The 18224-nt window shown below is 34.1% G+C and overlaps 1 protein-coding gene across 1 annotated transcript; it reads right to left on the bottom strand.

Annotated features, from left to right (window-relative positions):
- Nucleotides 1-1718: 1718 nt before the first annotated feature.
- Nucleotides 1719-10957, bottom strand: Pdc (phosducin). The gene is made up of 3 exons (XM_046462683.1): nucleotides 10891-10957; nucleotides 6542-6687; nucleotides 1719-2246 (listed from the first exon to the last, which is right to left on the bottom strand). Exons 1-3 carry the CDS (start codon nucleotides 10949-10951, stop codon nucleotides 1719-1721), a joined length of 735 nt encoding a protein of 244 aa, XP_046318639.1. The 5' UTR covers nucleotides 10952-10957.
- Nucleotides 10958-18224: the final 7267 nt, after the last annotated feature.

Raw genomic sequence — 18224 nt, 5'->3', positions numbered from 1 at the left:
AAAGAAAATCAGAAACTGAATGGTAGTTGGAAATTTTAAATTATAGATAGGCATATTTTAGATAGTGTGCAAGGTTAAAATTTATAAGCCAATATGAGTAATACAACATCTATAAAGAGAGAAACGGACAATGCAAAGGAGGGTAATAATTGCAAGAGAAAAATTACTGTGTAGATGAGAAGGATAGAATCTACAGCATGGGGTGAGTTTGGTAGCTGCATGGACCTTTCTTCCATCATAATGTCAGCAGAAAGACTTTACATATAGGTACACATTTTAGTTCTGATGATGGAAAGATGAAGTAGGTCTCAAGTGAAAGCAACTTTTTGATCAATGAAATGTGGAAAATGTGGAGTTGGAGAAAGAGGTGCAAAAAGTATCAGAAGAGAAACTATGCAGTAGTCATTCAAGAGTGTGGAGACTAAAACTTGTGTCACATTTATAGTTTCAACACTGGGCTACCAGGGAGAAATGTGAAAACCTGTTTAAACACATCTCTCACAGGGAGCCCATTTCTGGGTACTTATCAAGCACCATGTCTTCAATAGAAAGCCATATTGCTTCAGCTTTACTCACCATTAATTTCCCACTCTGATTCAGACACCTAGAAATTTCTTTTATCTTGCTCTTTAATATATTTAAAAACATTATAAAAGATCTTTTGTTTTTTGCTTCCATATATTCATGTGGGAAGATGAAATATCAAATATTTTCAAGGGAAATAAAAGTAGAACTTCCACTTTATTTCTCTGAATCTTAGCTTCATTGTTTAAAAATAAGGATAAGACTACATGTAAATTTGTGGTTACTAATTAGAGATAAAAATGTATAAAATAATTGGTTATCAATAGATGATAACTGAAGTTATTATTACTACTATATATATTTTTCTCATCCAGAGAATAAGCAAACATTTCTTGTATCCTTTTAACAAATGCAACTTTTCTTTTCACAACATTAATATTGCACAATATTTCAAAATTTCTTATGTTTTGGTTTGATTGGAATATAAGATACTTTATTGAATGAAAACGTTTTTGTCTTTACAAAATATTTAGAACTTTGATAATGTAATACTTGAGAAAGAATAAATACTGAAAATTCATTTCCATGTGATATTTTATTCTTATTATGCAAGGAAAATTGTAATTAATTTGAAAATTAGTTTGAAAAGCACAAATAAAAATAACACTGAGGAAAAAACAAAGAATAAAAAAGCTAACACATAACTTGAAAGAGAGTTTTAGAAAATGACATAATATTATCCACAGCCTCTTTGTTTACTAAACAGTGTTGCTAAGGACTACAATGTTTTTGTTGTAAAGCACTGTATCAATTTGAATAACTAACATTAATATTAACACTGAAATTTTTAATCTTTTTTTGCAAATTACAATAATCATGACCATATTTGGTGTTCTCTAAAGGAATATGGATACTACCAAAATCAATGTTAAGTATATAAAGAATAAATATGAGATATTGACACTGTGAGTCTTTTTTTTTTTGGTACCCAGAAGTGAACCCAGGGTGCTTAACCACTGAGCCACATCCCCAGCCCATTTTTATATTTTATTTAGAGACAGGGTCTTGCTAAATTGCTTAGGGCCTCACTAAGTTTATGGGGCTGGCTTCAAACTCACAGTCCTCCTGCCTCAGCCTCCCAAACCTCTGGGATTATAGGTGTGCACCACCACACCCAGCTAACACAGTGAACTTTATTCCATATCTTCTTCCTCCATGTTGGTCTGCTCTAAGGCTTGTATCTCTCTTTCAGGTAGCAACCCATATTCATTCAGGAAAGACTCCACATCTCCAGCAAAAAATTCTTCAGCAAACTGTTCAGCAATACTAATAAAGTTGCTTATGAGTTCCCCACCTTTGTAAACAAGTAGTGTGGGGAGTACCTCTGAGGAAAAGCGGTCCCTAGCACCTGTATTAGAAGCTTTTATTTTACAAAATTTGACCATAGGGTATTCTGCTGCAAGGTATGTAAAACTATTGTTTAGAGCATCACAGCCCTTAATGCCATCTTCATAAATGTGAACAACAATTGTGGTGATCTTTTGCTCCTTTTCAATTGTTTCCAGGAATTGCTCCCCAGTTTCCAGCTCATATACAAACCCGTATCTAGGCCCAAAACTCAGCTTCTGATGCATATCCTGCATGCACTGTCTTCTGTATTTACGTAGGCAGTTTTCATCCTCTTTGTCTTGATGGATTAGTTCATATTCTTGAATGCTCATCTGAGAACAGATGAAAGAAATGATAGAGATCATTCAGCCAGAAATGTGTATTCCTTAGGCATACCACACCCATTCTCCACTCTAGGAGTTTGTATTTGCTATTCTCTCTGCCTAGATCACTTCCTCCCCACTCCTGATATGGCCTTTACCTCATTTGAGAATTTATTCAAAAGTCACCTTCCTTGATTACTTAAAAGGGTCCCTGATCTACTCTTAGTTCTTTATACTGTTTATTATAGCAATAAATACTAACCAAGCTTATATTATATATTTGATTAATATCAGTTTTTCTAACTATGTTTAACAAGAGAAGGAATTTTATTTGTCTTAATGTATCTTCAACATCTAAGATAATGTTTGGTACACAGTAAGAGTTCAATAATTATTTCATTCTTAAATCCATATATAATTATTGCTGAATGCAGTTGAGCCACAAGAAGCTCACAGTCTCAGTCAGAAATATGACACTTAACTACTCACCACTTTGGGTGAAAAAAAAATCCAGCAAGGTCTTTTATCAAATAAGCAACAAAACAACAACAACAAACCACTAAACACACACACACACACACACTTAAATGTGTCTCTAACAAATGCCTCTATATGTTCCCTCCACAAAAGTTGTTAAAGTCTTATAATTTACTGGACTTTTAGAATATGTAGAATGGAATTCAAACAAGACAGAATTAGAGTTACTTAGAATTCATAAGATTTAACAAGAATGCCAACTGCTGGACCAGCAACCTCAGCATCACTTGGGAACTTCTTGGAATGTACATTTTGGGGCACCACCCAGATCTACTGAATCAGAACCTGTAAGGGTGAGGCTCATCCATGTTTTAACAAGCCCTCTAGGTTATTCTTATCCACTGGTTTAGGCTAAAATGAGAAAAGACCTAAATTTCTTCTTTCAAGACAGCTTCTTTTCACTGCAGCTAGGATTTAAAATTACCTGCATAGTCTTTCATGATATCTTCTCTGTTATTAATGTATTTAGAAAAATGTCAAGCACCCCTTACCAAACCAAACCAAACCAAAAGAAAGTATAAAGGAGCAATGGGACATAATGTTGTATGGGACACTAATAAATGTGGAGAACCCCCGAGTCATGGAAGTTGGATAGCACCCAAGAAGGATCAGCGTCTACTGCCTTATCATCATATAACTGCTCAAAAAGCAACTGCTGTCAATTTTTTTAAGTACTGGGGATTGAACTGAGGGGTGCTTTACCATTGAGTTACATCCCCAGACCTTATTAATTATTATTTTAATTTTTTTTGAGACAGTTTCTCTAAATTGCTTAGGGCCTTGCTAAGTTGCTGAGGCTGGCCTGAAACTTGGGATCCTCCTGTCTCAGCTCCTGAGTCTCTGGGATGACAGTCAATTTTTAAAGGAGAGAAATTAACTCCTCCGAAACAGGTAATGTATAAAATTGGCTTTGGAAACCAAAGGCCAATTTTATAAAGCATATTTATAAGCACATTTCCATCTTTGGGAAAACAATAAAGTGTAGGAAAATTAAGATGGCAAAAAACTAATGTTTATGGTATATCTACCATGTCTTAGGCATTTTCCGTGGATTATATTATTTAATCCACACAACAAACCTCTGAGATAAGCATTATTAGTGTCATTGTGACTACGAATATACTGAGATTCAAGTTAAGGAGAAATATCTTATGCTTTTATTCCTTCTTTCTCTTGTTTCTCCCTCTTATATTTGTTTTCTTAATGTCTTCTTTCTTTTTCTTATCCTATTACATTTTCTCTCTTAACAGTATTGTCTCAATTTGATTTGTTTTAGCTCTAAAATTAATGGATATTTTGCATAATTCTTAAGTTGCTACCGGAGTTCTGATAATTTAATAGACTAACCACACAAATATTGATTTCAAGATGAATTTGAGCATTCATATGAGAACTTGTTCTATTTACTTATTCAGGTGTACAGATATTTAGGCATTAAGGTACATTTCCAAAACCTAGCCTAGACACAAGATTTTTACATAACACATTTGGATAGTTTTTTATGTTTTAAAATACTTTCATACTTGTTTTCTCTCTACATCTGTTCCAAAGAAGAGTAGGTATTCTTGCAGTAATTCAGATGGGAAAATTTGTCTCATCCACAGCATAGTGACTCAATAAAGAACCATCCTCTGCCCCCACTCCCCAAAAATATTTGACTTGAAGATCATCTCTGTTGCCAGAAGCCTTAGACCAAGGCTTATTTCTGACTGTAGTTGTCTGTTGACTCTCAGTATACAACTCATACGCACTGGTTTAGAGATAAATAATTCACTATTGTGATTTTTCCCCACAAATGAAAGTGACTTATGGTTTCTTTTTCACAATCATTGTTATTTAAATAATGCATTCTAATTATGAAGATAAAAACAAGGCTTAAAAAACAAACAAAAAATACTGAAATTTTACTACTTTACTACTCAGATAATCCCCATTAACATTTTAATATATCTCTTTTTGACAAAAACATATACATTACATAAACTAAATATGGGAAATCTTTTAAAAATACAACTTTTTAGCAGAGGTGTAAATATATAGGCTTTGTTGTTGTTATTGCTGTTTTAATATTTATTTTTTAGTTGTAGTTGGACACAATACATTTATTTTAGTTTTTTATTTTTATGTGGTGCTGAGGATTGAACCCAGGGCCTCACATGTGCTAGGCAAGCACTCAACTTCTGAGCCACAACCCCACCCCCCTTGTTGTTGTTTTTGAGATTTATTTTTCCTCCTCCTTTTTCCCCAATCTCATTCTTTCAAATTATCAATATTGTCAACTTGGTGAATGTCTCTGTAATTTTCTACACAAACTCATATGCTTATAATCACATAAGCATTAAAAACATACAGATCTGGGCTTAGTGGCACATTCCTACAATTCAAACTACTTGGGAGGCAGGAGGATCACAAGTTCAAGATCAGCCTTAGCAACTTAGTGAGATCCTGTCTCAAAATTTAAATTAAAAATGGACTGGGGATATAGCTCAGTGGTAGAGTGCCCTGGGTTTAATCTCCAGTACCACAAAACAAACAAAAAACATAGGATGTTTTAAATAAGGGACATATTTACGACTCATGCCTTGTTGATGGGACTACAAACAAGGTACAACCACTTTGGAAAGCAAAAATGGAGATTCCTCAAAAGATCAGAAATGGAACCACCATATGATTCAGCAATCGAACTTCTTGGTATTTATCCTAAAGAACTAAAATCAGCATACTATAGTGATACATGCACATCAGTGTTTATAGCAGTGTAATTCACTGGAACCAGCCCAGATGTTCATCAACAGATGAATGGATTAAGAAAATGTGGTATATATAAACAACAGAATTTTATTCAGCCAGAAAGAAGGATGAAATTACAGCATTTGCTGGTAAATGGATGGAACTGGAGAACATCATGTTAAGTGAAATAAGCCTGACTTGGAAAGTCAAGGGTCAAATGTTTTCTCTGATAATTCGAAGTTAGACCAAAATAAGGAACAAAAGCAGGAGTTGGGGATTCCATGAGAATAGAAGGGAAATCAGTGGAACAAAGAAAGGGGATTGAGGGAGAGGGTGGAGCAACTGGAAAAGGGAGGAATGGAGGAATGAAATTGACCAGATTGTGCTATGTGCATAAATGAATATACCACAATAATTTCACCTTTATGTATCTCTATAAAGCACTAATTTAAAAAAAAACTGTAAAAAAAATAGAAGGAAGACCAATATAATAAAGGAAGAGGAATAGGGGGAGGAAGTAAAGGAAAGAGGAAGTACCGGGTACTGAAGTGGAACAAATTATATTCCATAGATGTATGATTATGTCAAAATGAACTTCAATATTAATCTCCAGTACCACAAAACAAACAAAAAACATAGGATGTTTTAAATAAGGGACATATTTACGACTCATGCCTTGTTGATGGGACTACAAACAAACATATATTTATTATAATGTACTAATAAAAACATAAAAAATTACAATGTGTGTTTCTTTCTTCTTTAGAATAGAATTATTCATATAATTTAAAACTCTGTGCACTTAGCTTCTCATATTGTGAAACTTCCCCGAAATCAATTCATGTATTTGTAACTCATTCTTTTAATAGCTGTATACATTTGTTAGTATGGAATGCTTTGATAGAGATTAACTTAATTTCCATTTTTGCCAGTATAAACAATATTCTAATGAATATGTTTCATAGTGTTCTGAAGTAATTATTTAGAGTGACTTAGCACATTGTAAATCTTTAATAAATATTTTTTACTTATCTTACCTTTCTGCTGAATCTTTCTTTTGAGTCATTTCTGCTCTGAGGAGAAGACATTTGCCTGAGAATCTCCTTCTTGCTAGGTGGGATGGATTCACTCTCTTCACTCCTTAATTTAAACTTTCTCCAATCATTTATTACTCCTTTGGGACCTGGAATAAAAAAAAATCCCATCTGCATTTTGAAAAGAACTATCTGCATAATTGAAATTTGTGTACATATTGCCGTGGGAACAGACTTCTTATCTCCTGCGTCAGGAAAAAAACATTTTCTTTGGCCTAGAAATTCCTACTGCCTTGCTCATAAAAGTGTTCTTTCAGATTAATCTTGTTAATTGGATATTGGCAAAGAATCTTTGTAAAATAATCTGCTCTAATGAAAATATAAATTACGCACTTTGAGCTATTGGCAAAAAGAATGGGATAGAAATTTTTAAAAATTAGAATATATGGTGGAAAGGAGAATTTTTTAAAAATAGCACTTTCATTATATAAGAAAGAAGCTTTAGCAATAAAGTAACATTGGTATTACACTATTAATAAAGGAAACCAGGTCTGTGATTATTGGGGAAAGGATAGATAACAAGAATGACTAAAGACAACCAGTGAGAAGGAGGCCTGACCTCAATTAGCAAAACTAAGATGCTTTAGAGAAAGTCATTACATAATCACCCAATTTCTTCTAAGAGTCTTAAGAATCTTCTACAGATACAGGAGAGATGGAATCTGCAGATTTAAGAAAAGTTAATTAAATCAAGGATGATCCAACTGGAATTCTGATATTCAGTTGCCCTGAAAAGTAACAGTACTGGGTGGGGCGGGGTGGGTATCAGTGCTTACAAGGTCATAAATTCTTGAAAACATGAATAAATAAACTGAATATCCTTCACTCAAGCTTAATCTTTCTATGCCTTTAATGTTATGTTCTATATGCAAGTATATTCAGGCAATCAATGTTTTTTAAATTTTCTTGTATAGTCTTGATCTTCCAGACATTTTATGCAGATACAAAACATTTTATATGTGTGGTTTTGTGTGGAGAATCTTTTTTCTCCTGTTTGCCACAAATGGTAAGATATTATATGCACACATTATATACACAATTTATATGTATTACACATACTTTTCCTTACTTAATGTTTTCAGTTCATAATATGTCTTTGAGATTTCTTTCATCTACACACATAACAAGGCTCTTTTTTTTTTAAATGGAGGTATGGTATTCTATTCTAGAGATACATATAATTTACTTGGACAGTTTCTTGTTGATATGCATTATTATTTCCACAGTTTTTTCTATGACATGATGCTGTGTGAAGAACTCTGCACATATTTTTTTTTATATATATCTATGCAGGTATATCTATCGTTGTAGAAGTAAAACTGTTTGGTCAAAGGACATTATACATTTCAGATTTTGCTTTTACTAGACTGCCCTTACAAAGATTGTACCAACTTAAACTATTCTCAGCAATGTATGAAGTTGTCTTATTCCAAAAAGTGTTATTAAGTTTTTTACTTTTTCTAGTTGTGTGAAAAAAAAATGCATCTCACCAAAGTTCTAAATTTATAAGTGTGTTTTTTTTTTGGTTTGTTTTTGCTTCCCATCCAATCTTTTGTCCCTTGTCCCATTTGGTTGATCATCTTTTTCTTATTAATTTGTAAGAGGTCTTAATACATATTAAGAAGTTAATCTTTTGTTTGCCTATTGATTTGTAATTTTTTTTCCTAATTTGTTAGTTTTTTAAAAATTTTTGCTCCAATTATTATTTCCTTTGTTTTTCCTTCTTCTGAATTTATCATTTTTTTATGTTGTACTTAGAGAACTATTGCTTACATGACCTTTAAAAAATGAATTGCCACATATTTTGCCTAGTACTAGTGTGAATTCAAACTTTTAGCTAAATTTAAAGGTTCTAAATCCATATTAAAAAGATACAGGAAACTACTAGTCAAATCAGATTCAATAGAGTTAAAAGAAATTTGATTTTTAAAATTTAATGGCATTTAACTTTTAAGCTCTTTGTAGTGGCATATAGATAGTTATACACCATTTAAAAGATTGTAGTGGGGACAGGTTGGAGGAGAGTTGAGCAATGAAAATCAGTTAGTTATATTGTGGATAGAGAGCAAGAAAATTGGGCAGCAAGAAATTATCAGTAATTTGGCACTGGGGCTGGGGCTCAGTGGTAGCACATTTGCTTGGCATGTGTGAGGCACTGGGTTTGATTCTCAGCCCCGTATATAAATTAAAAAAATAAATAAATAAATAAAGGTCTATCAACAACTAAAAATTATTTTTTTTGATAATACTGTTTTTTTTTATTATCAAAGATGCCAGAAGAAGAATATAATTTCAGGTTATATTTTAAACATAGGAATAAAAGTATACAACATTTTAATAATCTTCATTTATTAGTGAAGTACCACAAGGTGGATTTTGTTTTGCTAATTTCTATCAACAGACAGTAAATTCTCAATAGCATTAAAATATCTTGTGAAGATTATAAGTGCCCTCTACTAAAGCTGTTTTTCATTCTTTGAATACATTTGGCAAATTTACTGTTCCATGAATCAGTAAGATTTGACCTCACAAATAAAATAATTAAAAAGGGCTGGGGATGTGGCTCAAACGGTAGCGCGCTTGCCTGACATGCACGGGGCGCTGGGTTCGATCCTCAGCACCACATAAAATAAAGATGTTGTATCCACCAAAAACTAAAAAATAAATATTAAAAAAATTCTCTTTAAAAAAAATTTAAAAAAATAAAATAATTAAAAGATGGAGTGTGCAAATCACCACTCATAATTAGTGTTTTCTAAAGACCAAGTAGATCTGAAATATTTGTCATTTGAAATCCACCTAATGCATTTATATGAGTATCTTAGATTATATATATTGCCTCTTTTTAAAAAAAATTATTTATTTATTTTATTGTGCTATTTTTTATTTATTTTTTTATTAGTTGCTCAAAACATAACAATGATCTTGACATATCATACATTTGATTCAAATGGGGTACCTAATCTTAATCTTATTTTTCCACGTGTACAGATTGCAGGATCACATTGGTTCAACTAAAAATTATTAAAAAAAAAAAAAAAGAGGAAAGAAATTATCAGTAATTTAATGACAATGCCCAGAAGTGTGGAAAACAGAGAAACTTGGTAATGCAATGACCATTGTTTTCCCTGCTGCAATGTTGCTGCAGTCTTTCTTTATATTCCTTAGAAGAGCACATTGTAATTGGATGAATAATTGTATTAAATTTTAATTGAAATAACATTTTTCTTAAAAACAAACAAAAAAGAAATTATCAGTAGTGTTTTTCTCGTTCTTTGACATTAAAATAAAACTGTTTTATTTCATTTCAAGTTAATTTATGGACTTAATTTATGGAGTATTTTTAAATTTTTCTGTATTACCATATGAAGATATTACTCAAATTCCATGATGAATATTATTGACAAGAACATTACATATTTGTAGTTTTTTAAAATCTTATTTTATTTTTCACACAAATGGAGCACAACTTTTCATTTCTCTGGTTGTACATGATGTAGAGTCATACAATTTGTGCAACCATACCGGTATATAGGGTAATAATGTCCATCTCATTCCACCATCTTTCACCACCATACCTCCTCCCCTCCCTTCCCTCCCCTTTGACCAATCCAAAGTTCCTCCAGTCTTCCTTTGCACCCTCTCCCCATTATGGATCAGCATCCACTTATCAGAAAACATTTGGCCTTTAGTTTTTTGAGATTGGCTTACTTTGCTTAGCATGATATTCTCTGACTTCATCCATTTACTTGTAAATGCCATAATTTCATTCTTCTTTAAGGCTGAGTAATATTCCATTGTGTATATATATGTACACACACACACACACACACAATTTCTTTATCCATTCATCTATGGAAGAGCATTGGGGTTGGTTTCACAGTTTAGCTATTATGCATTGAGCCGCTATAAACATTGACATTGTTATATCACTGCAGTATGCTGATTTTAAGTCCTTTGGGTATAGACGGAGGAATGAGATAGCTGGGTCAAATGGTGGTTCCTTTCCAAGTTTTCTAAGGAATCTCCATATTGCTTTCCAAAGTGGTTGCACCATTTTGCAATTCCATCAGTAATGAATCAGTGTACCTTTTCCCCACCTCCTCACCAGCACTATTGTTGCTTGAATTCTTGATAATTGCCATTCTGACTAGAGTGAGATGAAATCTTAGAGTATTTTTTATTTGCATATCTCTAATTGCTAGAGATGTTGAACATTTTTCATATATTTGTTGATCGATTGTAGATTTAATCTTAATTTAATAATTATTTTTCTTTCTAGCTTTACTTACCTGTATGTGTGGCCTGTCCTTCAAAATCTTCCTCAAAACTTTGGCTTTTGCCTTCTTCCATTTTAGGGATTGGTCTTTATATAATCTACAGAACAAACAAAGAAGCAAAAATGCAGATGAATGCCAGAATATACATGCATTTATACATAAATATAAAAATAAATGTGTGTATGTATATGTATTTATAGGTCCCTGCTGCCAGGTTCCACTGTAGGTCAACTGCAAGTAATTAAAGTGATATGGCATTATCTAACATTTGTTTTGCTAAAGATGTCTGGAAAATTCATGTTTTTTTTTTCAATATACCTTCATTTTAGTTCTTTATGCTTGATGAACATTGTCAGTAACTGACTTTTTAAAAATTATTGTTATTAAATTATATATAATTATGCTCTAATATTTTATATAATAAACATTTAGTTAATAATCATTACATACTTAGTTCAGATATTTACTATGTGCTAGGTGCTTTTCCAACTATTTTATGAGTTAAAACTCATTTAATTCTCACATAACCATATATGGTAGGGATAATCCTTAATGTCACTTTGCAACTGAGGAAATTGAAAGGGAATTTAAGTTACTTGCCCACCATCACATAGAAAGTGCTGGAGCAAAGATTTTAATCTAGACTATTTGACTTGGGAGCCTACTCTCAACCATTCCACTGTTATGGAAATTAACTCACTATAACAAAGTTATTTTTTCTGTATGGTTTGGTGAAAAACTAGCCTCTACCTCAGAGCAAAGCCTGTCCAAGGAAGGGACATGACCTTTGTCCTAGGAAAGACCCACAGAGCACTCCTAGGCACATTCCCACCTTGCTAAGTTGTTTATCTACAAATAACAGGAAAGATCTGCTGCGCCAGGTGTCCCTGACTCAGTCAGGCTAGGTGGGGACCCATAACAATCCCCTAGCAGCCATCAATCAGCATGAGATAGGGAAATACCTGGGATGCCAGATGACCCTCCCAGTAGTTTATGGTGTTGGGAAACCATGTAGTTCAGCATGAACACCCCTCTTGGCTTAAACCAATCAGTTCAAATGAATCCCCCTCTCATAGTAACCAATCACCCCTACCCAACTTGTTCCCACCAGCGAATGTGCTAATCATGTTTTAGAGTTGTTATTTGATTTTCCCGCGGTATGTGATGATTTGCTAAGAGATGCTATGATGTATGTCAAGTCCCTGCCTTCCCCAAAGAGTGTATAAAACTGATGCAAACCCTGGGCTTGGGGCCTCTCAGTGTCACCAATTCCTGTGTGCACACGGAGGGCCGAGCTAGCTCGCAATAAACACCTCTTTGCTGCTTACATCGATCTTGGTCTTTGGTGGTCTTTTGGGGGTCCCGAATTTGAGCATAACATTGGCAAATCCCTTGGCTAAACACCACAGCTTCTCTTCAAACTAACGAGTAGGTTTGAAAGGTTAAGAATGTATGTTGAGAAATCTCTCCTGACCATTTGGTTGCTCTGTAAAAACAACCCCTCCCAGAAACCATGCAGCTCAGCACGTACACCCCTCAGGGCTTAAACCAGTCAGTTCAAATGTATACCCCTATTTTGTACTGACCAATCACCCCTACCCAACTTGTTCCCGCCAGTGAATGAGCCAATCATGCTCTGGAGTTGTTGTTTGATTTTCCCGTGGTGTGTGATGATTTGTTATGATGTATGTGAAGTCCCTGCCCTCTCCAAAGAATGTATATAAACTCTGCTTAAGTTGTACTCGGGGCTCTCTGCTCCTACGAAGTGAGCTCTGAGCCCCAGCATGCTGGACCCCCAATAAACCCTCTGCTGTTGCATGAGACAGTCTCTTGGTGGTCTCTTCCTCTGACACTCGCCCGACCTTAACAGGTTTTAATGAGGTTAGCCACCCAGCAAATGAAAACATCCAGTAACCGAGCCTGGAGTACTTTTGAGAAGCTAAAATCTACCACACACTTGGACATTTTTATTCATGTGAAACTTCTTGCTACCCTCATATCAAACCTTATTTTTTTAAGTTCACCGTCAAACATACTTGCATCATTAGCTGTTAAATATTTGGAAAATACAGTTATTATGCAAACTGATATATGCCTCAAGGAGTCCCCAGTTGTGTTTTTTCTGAACATTTTGTCAGGGAATATATATTAGCAGTGGATATACTATTTCAAAGTCAGTTTTAAGCCATGATATCATTCTGCTTGTGCTTTGAATTTCTTCTCCTCCTCCTTTCCCTTCCGCTTCCCCTCCCCCTCCTTCTTTTCTCCTTTTTTTTTTAATTGATTTGATTTACATTTCAATACTGGACTTGGTGTCTTCAGTGTGTTTCCAAATTACAAGATAGTAAGCTAGAATTCTGCCTTTATCTTCATCCTAATACTTGGACTGTTCCTATTATTTTATTGTTTCAATTACCACAGTCCCTATTCAGAATCACTGGAGGTCAAAGTTTTGGCAAATTTGATTTTCCTACTTGAATAAGAACAGGCTTTTAAGCAAAGTGTCTCAGGGGAAAACCAGTTTATACCACAATATTTTCATAACTATAAAGGTAAAAAAGAATATAGAATTTGAATGTATTTAATAAGTAAAAAGAATAATGGAAATGAACATGAGTAAATACTGTTGGACAAAAGAAGCAATTTCATGACTTACTGAAATTATTTAAAAATAATTTTTGCATCTAAAAAAATGAGAAAATCTTTGCTTAAAAAAATACCTACAGAACTAAGAAATGAAAACTTATCTGACGACTTCAATAGCTATTTAGTTCCCAGAAAAGCAGAGACTCAAACGAATCTCTTATTTGCAAGAGCAGATTGTTAATTTGGGAGAACTATGATTCTCAATAAGTATGCACAAGATTTAAGAAAATCTGGGAGTTCATAACCCACTTGAATCAAAGTGTGAAATATGATATATCAAGAACTATGTAATGTTTTGAACAACCAACAATAAAAAAGTTAAAAAAAAAAAGAAAATCTAAAATTTTTGTTTCAAATGTTGAAGAGACAGAAATAGCTTCCTCTTGACTTGTTTCTTGCTAATCTAACAATGGGGTGGGGGAAAAAAGAAATTCCATTTTTAGAAAAGACTTTCTGTAATTTCAAGAAATCCCTTTACTAAAAAGATAATCAAGTTACTTAGGACAAACTTGATTCATTGATTGGATTAACATATATTAAGAATAGACATTTCTCTGGGCTCTGAATTACATGAAGAACAAACACCAAGTCAACTGTGTTGCCTGTTTAAGAAAAAGATTGTCTTTTAACCTATTGTCTACATTTGAGTTGAATACAAAGATTGGTTATTGTACAAATATTTGTTATTGTTTACTGCTGGGGGAAGGAATGAATGAATTGGAAGAAAAATATTGAAAAGCTGGCTGCAGTGGCCCACTCCTATAATCCAAACAGCTTGGGAGCCTGAGGCAGGAGAATCGTGAGTTCAAAGCTGGCCTCAGCAATTTAGCAAGGTCCTAAGCAACTCAGTGAGACCCTCTCTATAAATAAAATATAAAAAAAGGGCTGGGGTATGTGGCCCAGTGGTAAAGGCCCTTGGGTTCATTCCCTGGTACAAAAAATAAAAAAATAAAAAAAAATATTGAGACATGAGCATGTGTTCTTGCACTGCTTGTTGCCTCTGAACAGAAAGATGTATAAAAATATCGTTAACTATGCCCAGTTATCAGCAATTTAAAATTGAATATTTGGTTTGCAATGATATTAATACTATTAATTTATATTATTATATTTAATATTATATTTTAAAATATTCCATGTCTAAAAAAAAATATTCCATGTCTGCTTTAGGTTAAAGGATTTAAAATAGTAATAGGATTTTTAGAAGAATTTGAGTGGCAGTAAGCACATCTTTGTCCTTGGAAACTGGTGAAAGGTAAAGCAAGAAGACAGAAAAAAAACTGCCTTGATCAAGATTTACTGTAGTTCAGGAGTTTCCGTATATTCCATCTTACATAATTTTAAAAACTCTGATGCTATTACTTTTTAAATTTTAGATTGCTATAATACTATTTTAACTAATAAAATCTGTATTAAATAATTATATGTTGATGACTTTTGACACAATATCATTCAGTTAAGGGCATGATATTACTCTCCTAAGTAAAAGGAAAAAGTTAATTTTGGCAAAAATATGGTATAAAATATAATTTTACCAAATTGGGGTCTTTTTTTTAAGAGAGAGAGAGAGAGAGAGAGAGAGAGAGAGAGAGAGAAAGAGAGAGAGAGAATTTTAGGGTTTATTTTTTAGTGGACACAGCATCTTTGTTTGTATGTGGTGCTCAGGATCGAACCCGGGCCGCACGCATGCCAGGCGGGCGCGCTACAGCTTGAGCCACATCCCCAGCCCAAATTGGGGTCTTATTTTCCTTTTAATATAGGATTTTAATAATAAATTTAAAATAATGACTTTTATGAGATAACATTTCTCAAATGTGTCCTCAAAGTTCTAACACCGCCAAATCATGGTTTAGCAATTTCCAAGAAATAAGATGAAACAAATAGAGGGGATTCTGCTTGTTGTTCTTGTATCCAGTGGTTAGTAGTAATCTAGAATAGAAAGGGAGTGAGTATAATTCTTATCTATCAGTTTTAGAGGACTTGAAAAAATCTAGATCCATCCCTAAACATTTCAATATCATCATTATTCTTGTTCTAATGACACTGCTGTATTGACAATTGTTAATCATTTCAAATATGATGACCTAATCAGAGCATATAGTTTAGAATTAACTTATAGATTCTCAGTGTTCCTTAAGAAGGGCTTTGTTTTCAAAACTCTCTTGTAGTTTATTGGTAGATTTTTCCCCCCATACTGGGAATTGAACCCAGTGGTGTTTTCCATCTCCAGTTTTTGTTGTTGTTGTTGTTTTAAAGTTTTTATTTGGGAGGCTGGCCTTGATTTTGTGATCCTCCTGCCTCAGCTTCCTGACACATTGGGATTACAGGTGCATGCTACCATGCCTGGCTACTGAAAGAACTAACTCTACACTCCAAAGAATAGTATTTGATTTTTAAAAATGTGATTGAAATAACAATTCTATGGCTTCAGAAATATGTAAGACCAGCTTCTAAAATCAAGTCTGTTTATTTCATAGGCCTGTTATTATCTAGCCCAAGTTTTATATAAAAATCTTTGTGTGTGTGTGTGTGTGTGTGTGTGTGTGATCTTTGAAAACTAGCACTTGAATATTTCTGTGTGTTAAAAGTAAAAAATAAACACAGTTGTATGGTGCCTTTGCTTCTGCTACTATAAAAAATACCCCATTCGTTTATACTGAATGTAACAGAAGAGTCCATTTATTTCAGGTTAGCAAAATTAATTCTAAATGACTGATCATGACCCTGGGAAGTCAGTACAAAAAGACAAAATGGCTTTGCCTGTGGTTGGTTCTTGATTTTTTTTTTTTAAATATTTATTTATTTTAGTTTTCGGCGGACACAACATCTTTGTTTGTATGTGGTGCTGAGGATCGAACCCGGGCCGCACGCATGCCAGGCGAGCACACTACCACTTGAGCCACATCCCCAGCCCCTTGATTTTTTTTTTTTTTTTTTTTGTGTGTGTGTTGTATGTGTTTTGCTGGTGATTGAACCCAGGACTTTGTGCATGCTAGGTAAATCACTCTACTGCTAAGTTTCATCCCCAGCCTGGTTCTTAATGATCATATAAACTGATGGAGAATTTACCATCAATCCTGTGTCTCTTGATTATTTTAAAAAACAAATGTAATAAGCAATATGCATTATTATATAAAACAAGAAAACTAGGAAATGTCCTTTGTAGAGCTACTCTTACACATATGGCAAAATTATGGAAATATTACATGTGAATTTTGTGTTGAGATTTGTATGTGAAATGAGATTTTATTCATCAATCATTTGAAAGAACTAACTCTACACTCCAAAGATGTTAGTATTTGATTTTTAAAAATGTAATTGAAATAACAATTCTGTGGCTTCAGAAATGTTTAAGACCAACTTCTAAAATCAAGTCTGTTTGTTTCATAGGCCTGTTACTATCTAGTCCAAGTTTTATATAAAAATCTCTGTGTGTGTGTGTGTGTGTGTGTGTGTGTGAGAGAGAGAGAGAGAGAGAGAGAGAGAGAGAGAGAGAGAGAGAGAGAGAGATCTTTGCAAATTAGCACTTAAGATTTCTATGAATTAAAAGTAAAAAATAAACACAGTTGTATGGTGCTTTTGCTTCTGCTATTATAAAAAATACCATAGACAATGATATTTAAACAATAGAAATGTATTTTCTCACACTTCCAGAGGCTAGAAGTTCCTAGATCAGAATCCAGCAAGTCCACTCTCTGGTGAGGGCTCTCTTCCTGGCTTGCAGATGGCCACCTTCTGTTTGTGTCCTCACATCACAGAGAGAGAACAAGCTCTCTAGTATCTTTTCTTATGAGGACACTAATCCTACAGGATCAGAGCCTTATCCTTATGACCTCTTCGAGGCTTAATTATTTCTGTAAAGGTCCTATCTCCAAAAATATTTCATTGGAGATTAGGACTTCGACACATGAACTTGGGGGGATATAATTTAGTTCCTAGTTCCGGGCTCAGGCTTTTTTGGTACAGATGCTGGCCACAGTCCCTGTGTTCTGGCTCCCATCTCCAGCCCTTTCCTTAATGTCTAAAGCTTTGGAGGCTCCAGATTTCTCAGGGCTCCCTCCCTATCCTTTAAGTAAGGCCACAGGCAGGGAAAGGAGAATTGCCTAGAATTAACTCTCCCATTGTTTTGGTGTCCTTTCCCTGCTTCTGGACCCACACTCCTGGTATGCTGCAGAAGGTCCCACAACAATATATAGGGCATTCTCATTCACGTTAGGTAATACGAATACCTGTCATTTCTTTGTCAGTTTTGGGTCACTCTTACATACTAAGGAATATATTGGTGTAAATATACTAACTGCAATAGAATCAAGGACAATTTATGTTCTGAGATGGCAGGGACCAGTAAACCTGTTAAGTGGGCAAAATCAAGAACGTGTTGCTTCACTTTCACTGCTGTTAGAAAGCTAGATTTTGTCTTGATCTGTGCCCCATTTGGGGTCACACTAGGCCACTCACCTCACCCTTGCAGCACTTGCTATTGTTTCCACCTCTAACCAAACATCTCAGGTCTCTGTGTTCCAAGGTGACTGAGATAATCTGGCCACTAAGCCAGGCTAATGTGCTCATCAGTACTAACATATTAATGTGAGAAGTTTTACCCCCTGCCATGAAGAGCACCTCCCAATGTCATATTGGACTTCTAGAGAAAGCAGTTTTGCATTTTCTTTCTTATTAAAATAAGTTATCAGTGTGGAATT

The sequence above is a fragment of the Marmota monax genome, unplaced genomic scaffold (assembly GCF_021218885.2).
Source record: "Marmota monax isolate L192 unplaced genomic scaffold, Marmota_monax_Labrador192_F-V1.1 WCK01_AAM20220418_F8-fsc00250, whole genome shotgun sequence".
NCBI lineage: Eukaryota > Metazoa > Chordata > Mammalia > Rodentia > Sciuridae > Marmota > Marmota monax.
This window is presented reverse-complemented; position numbering and strand designations above follow the sequence as displayed.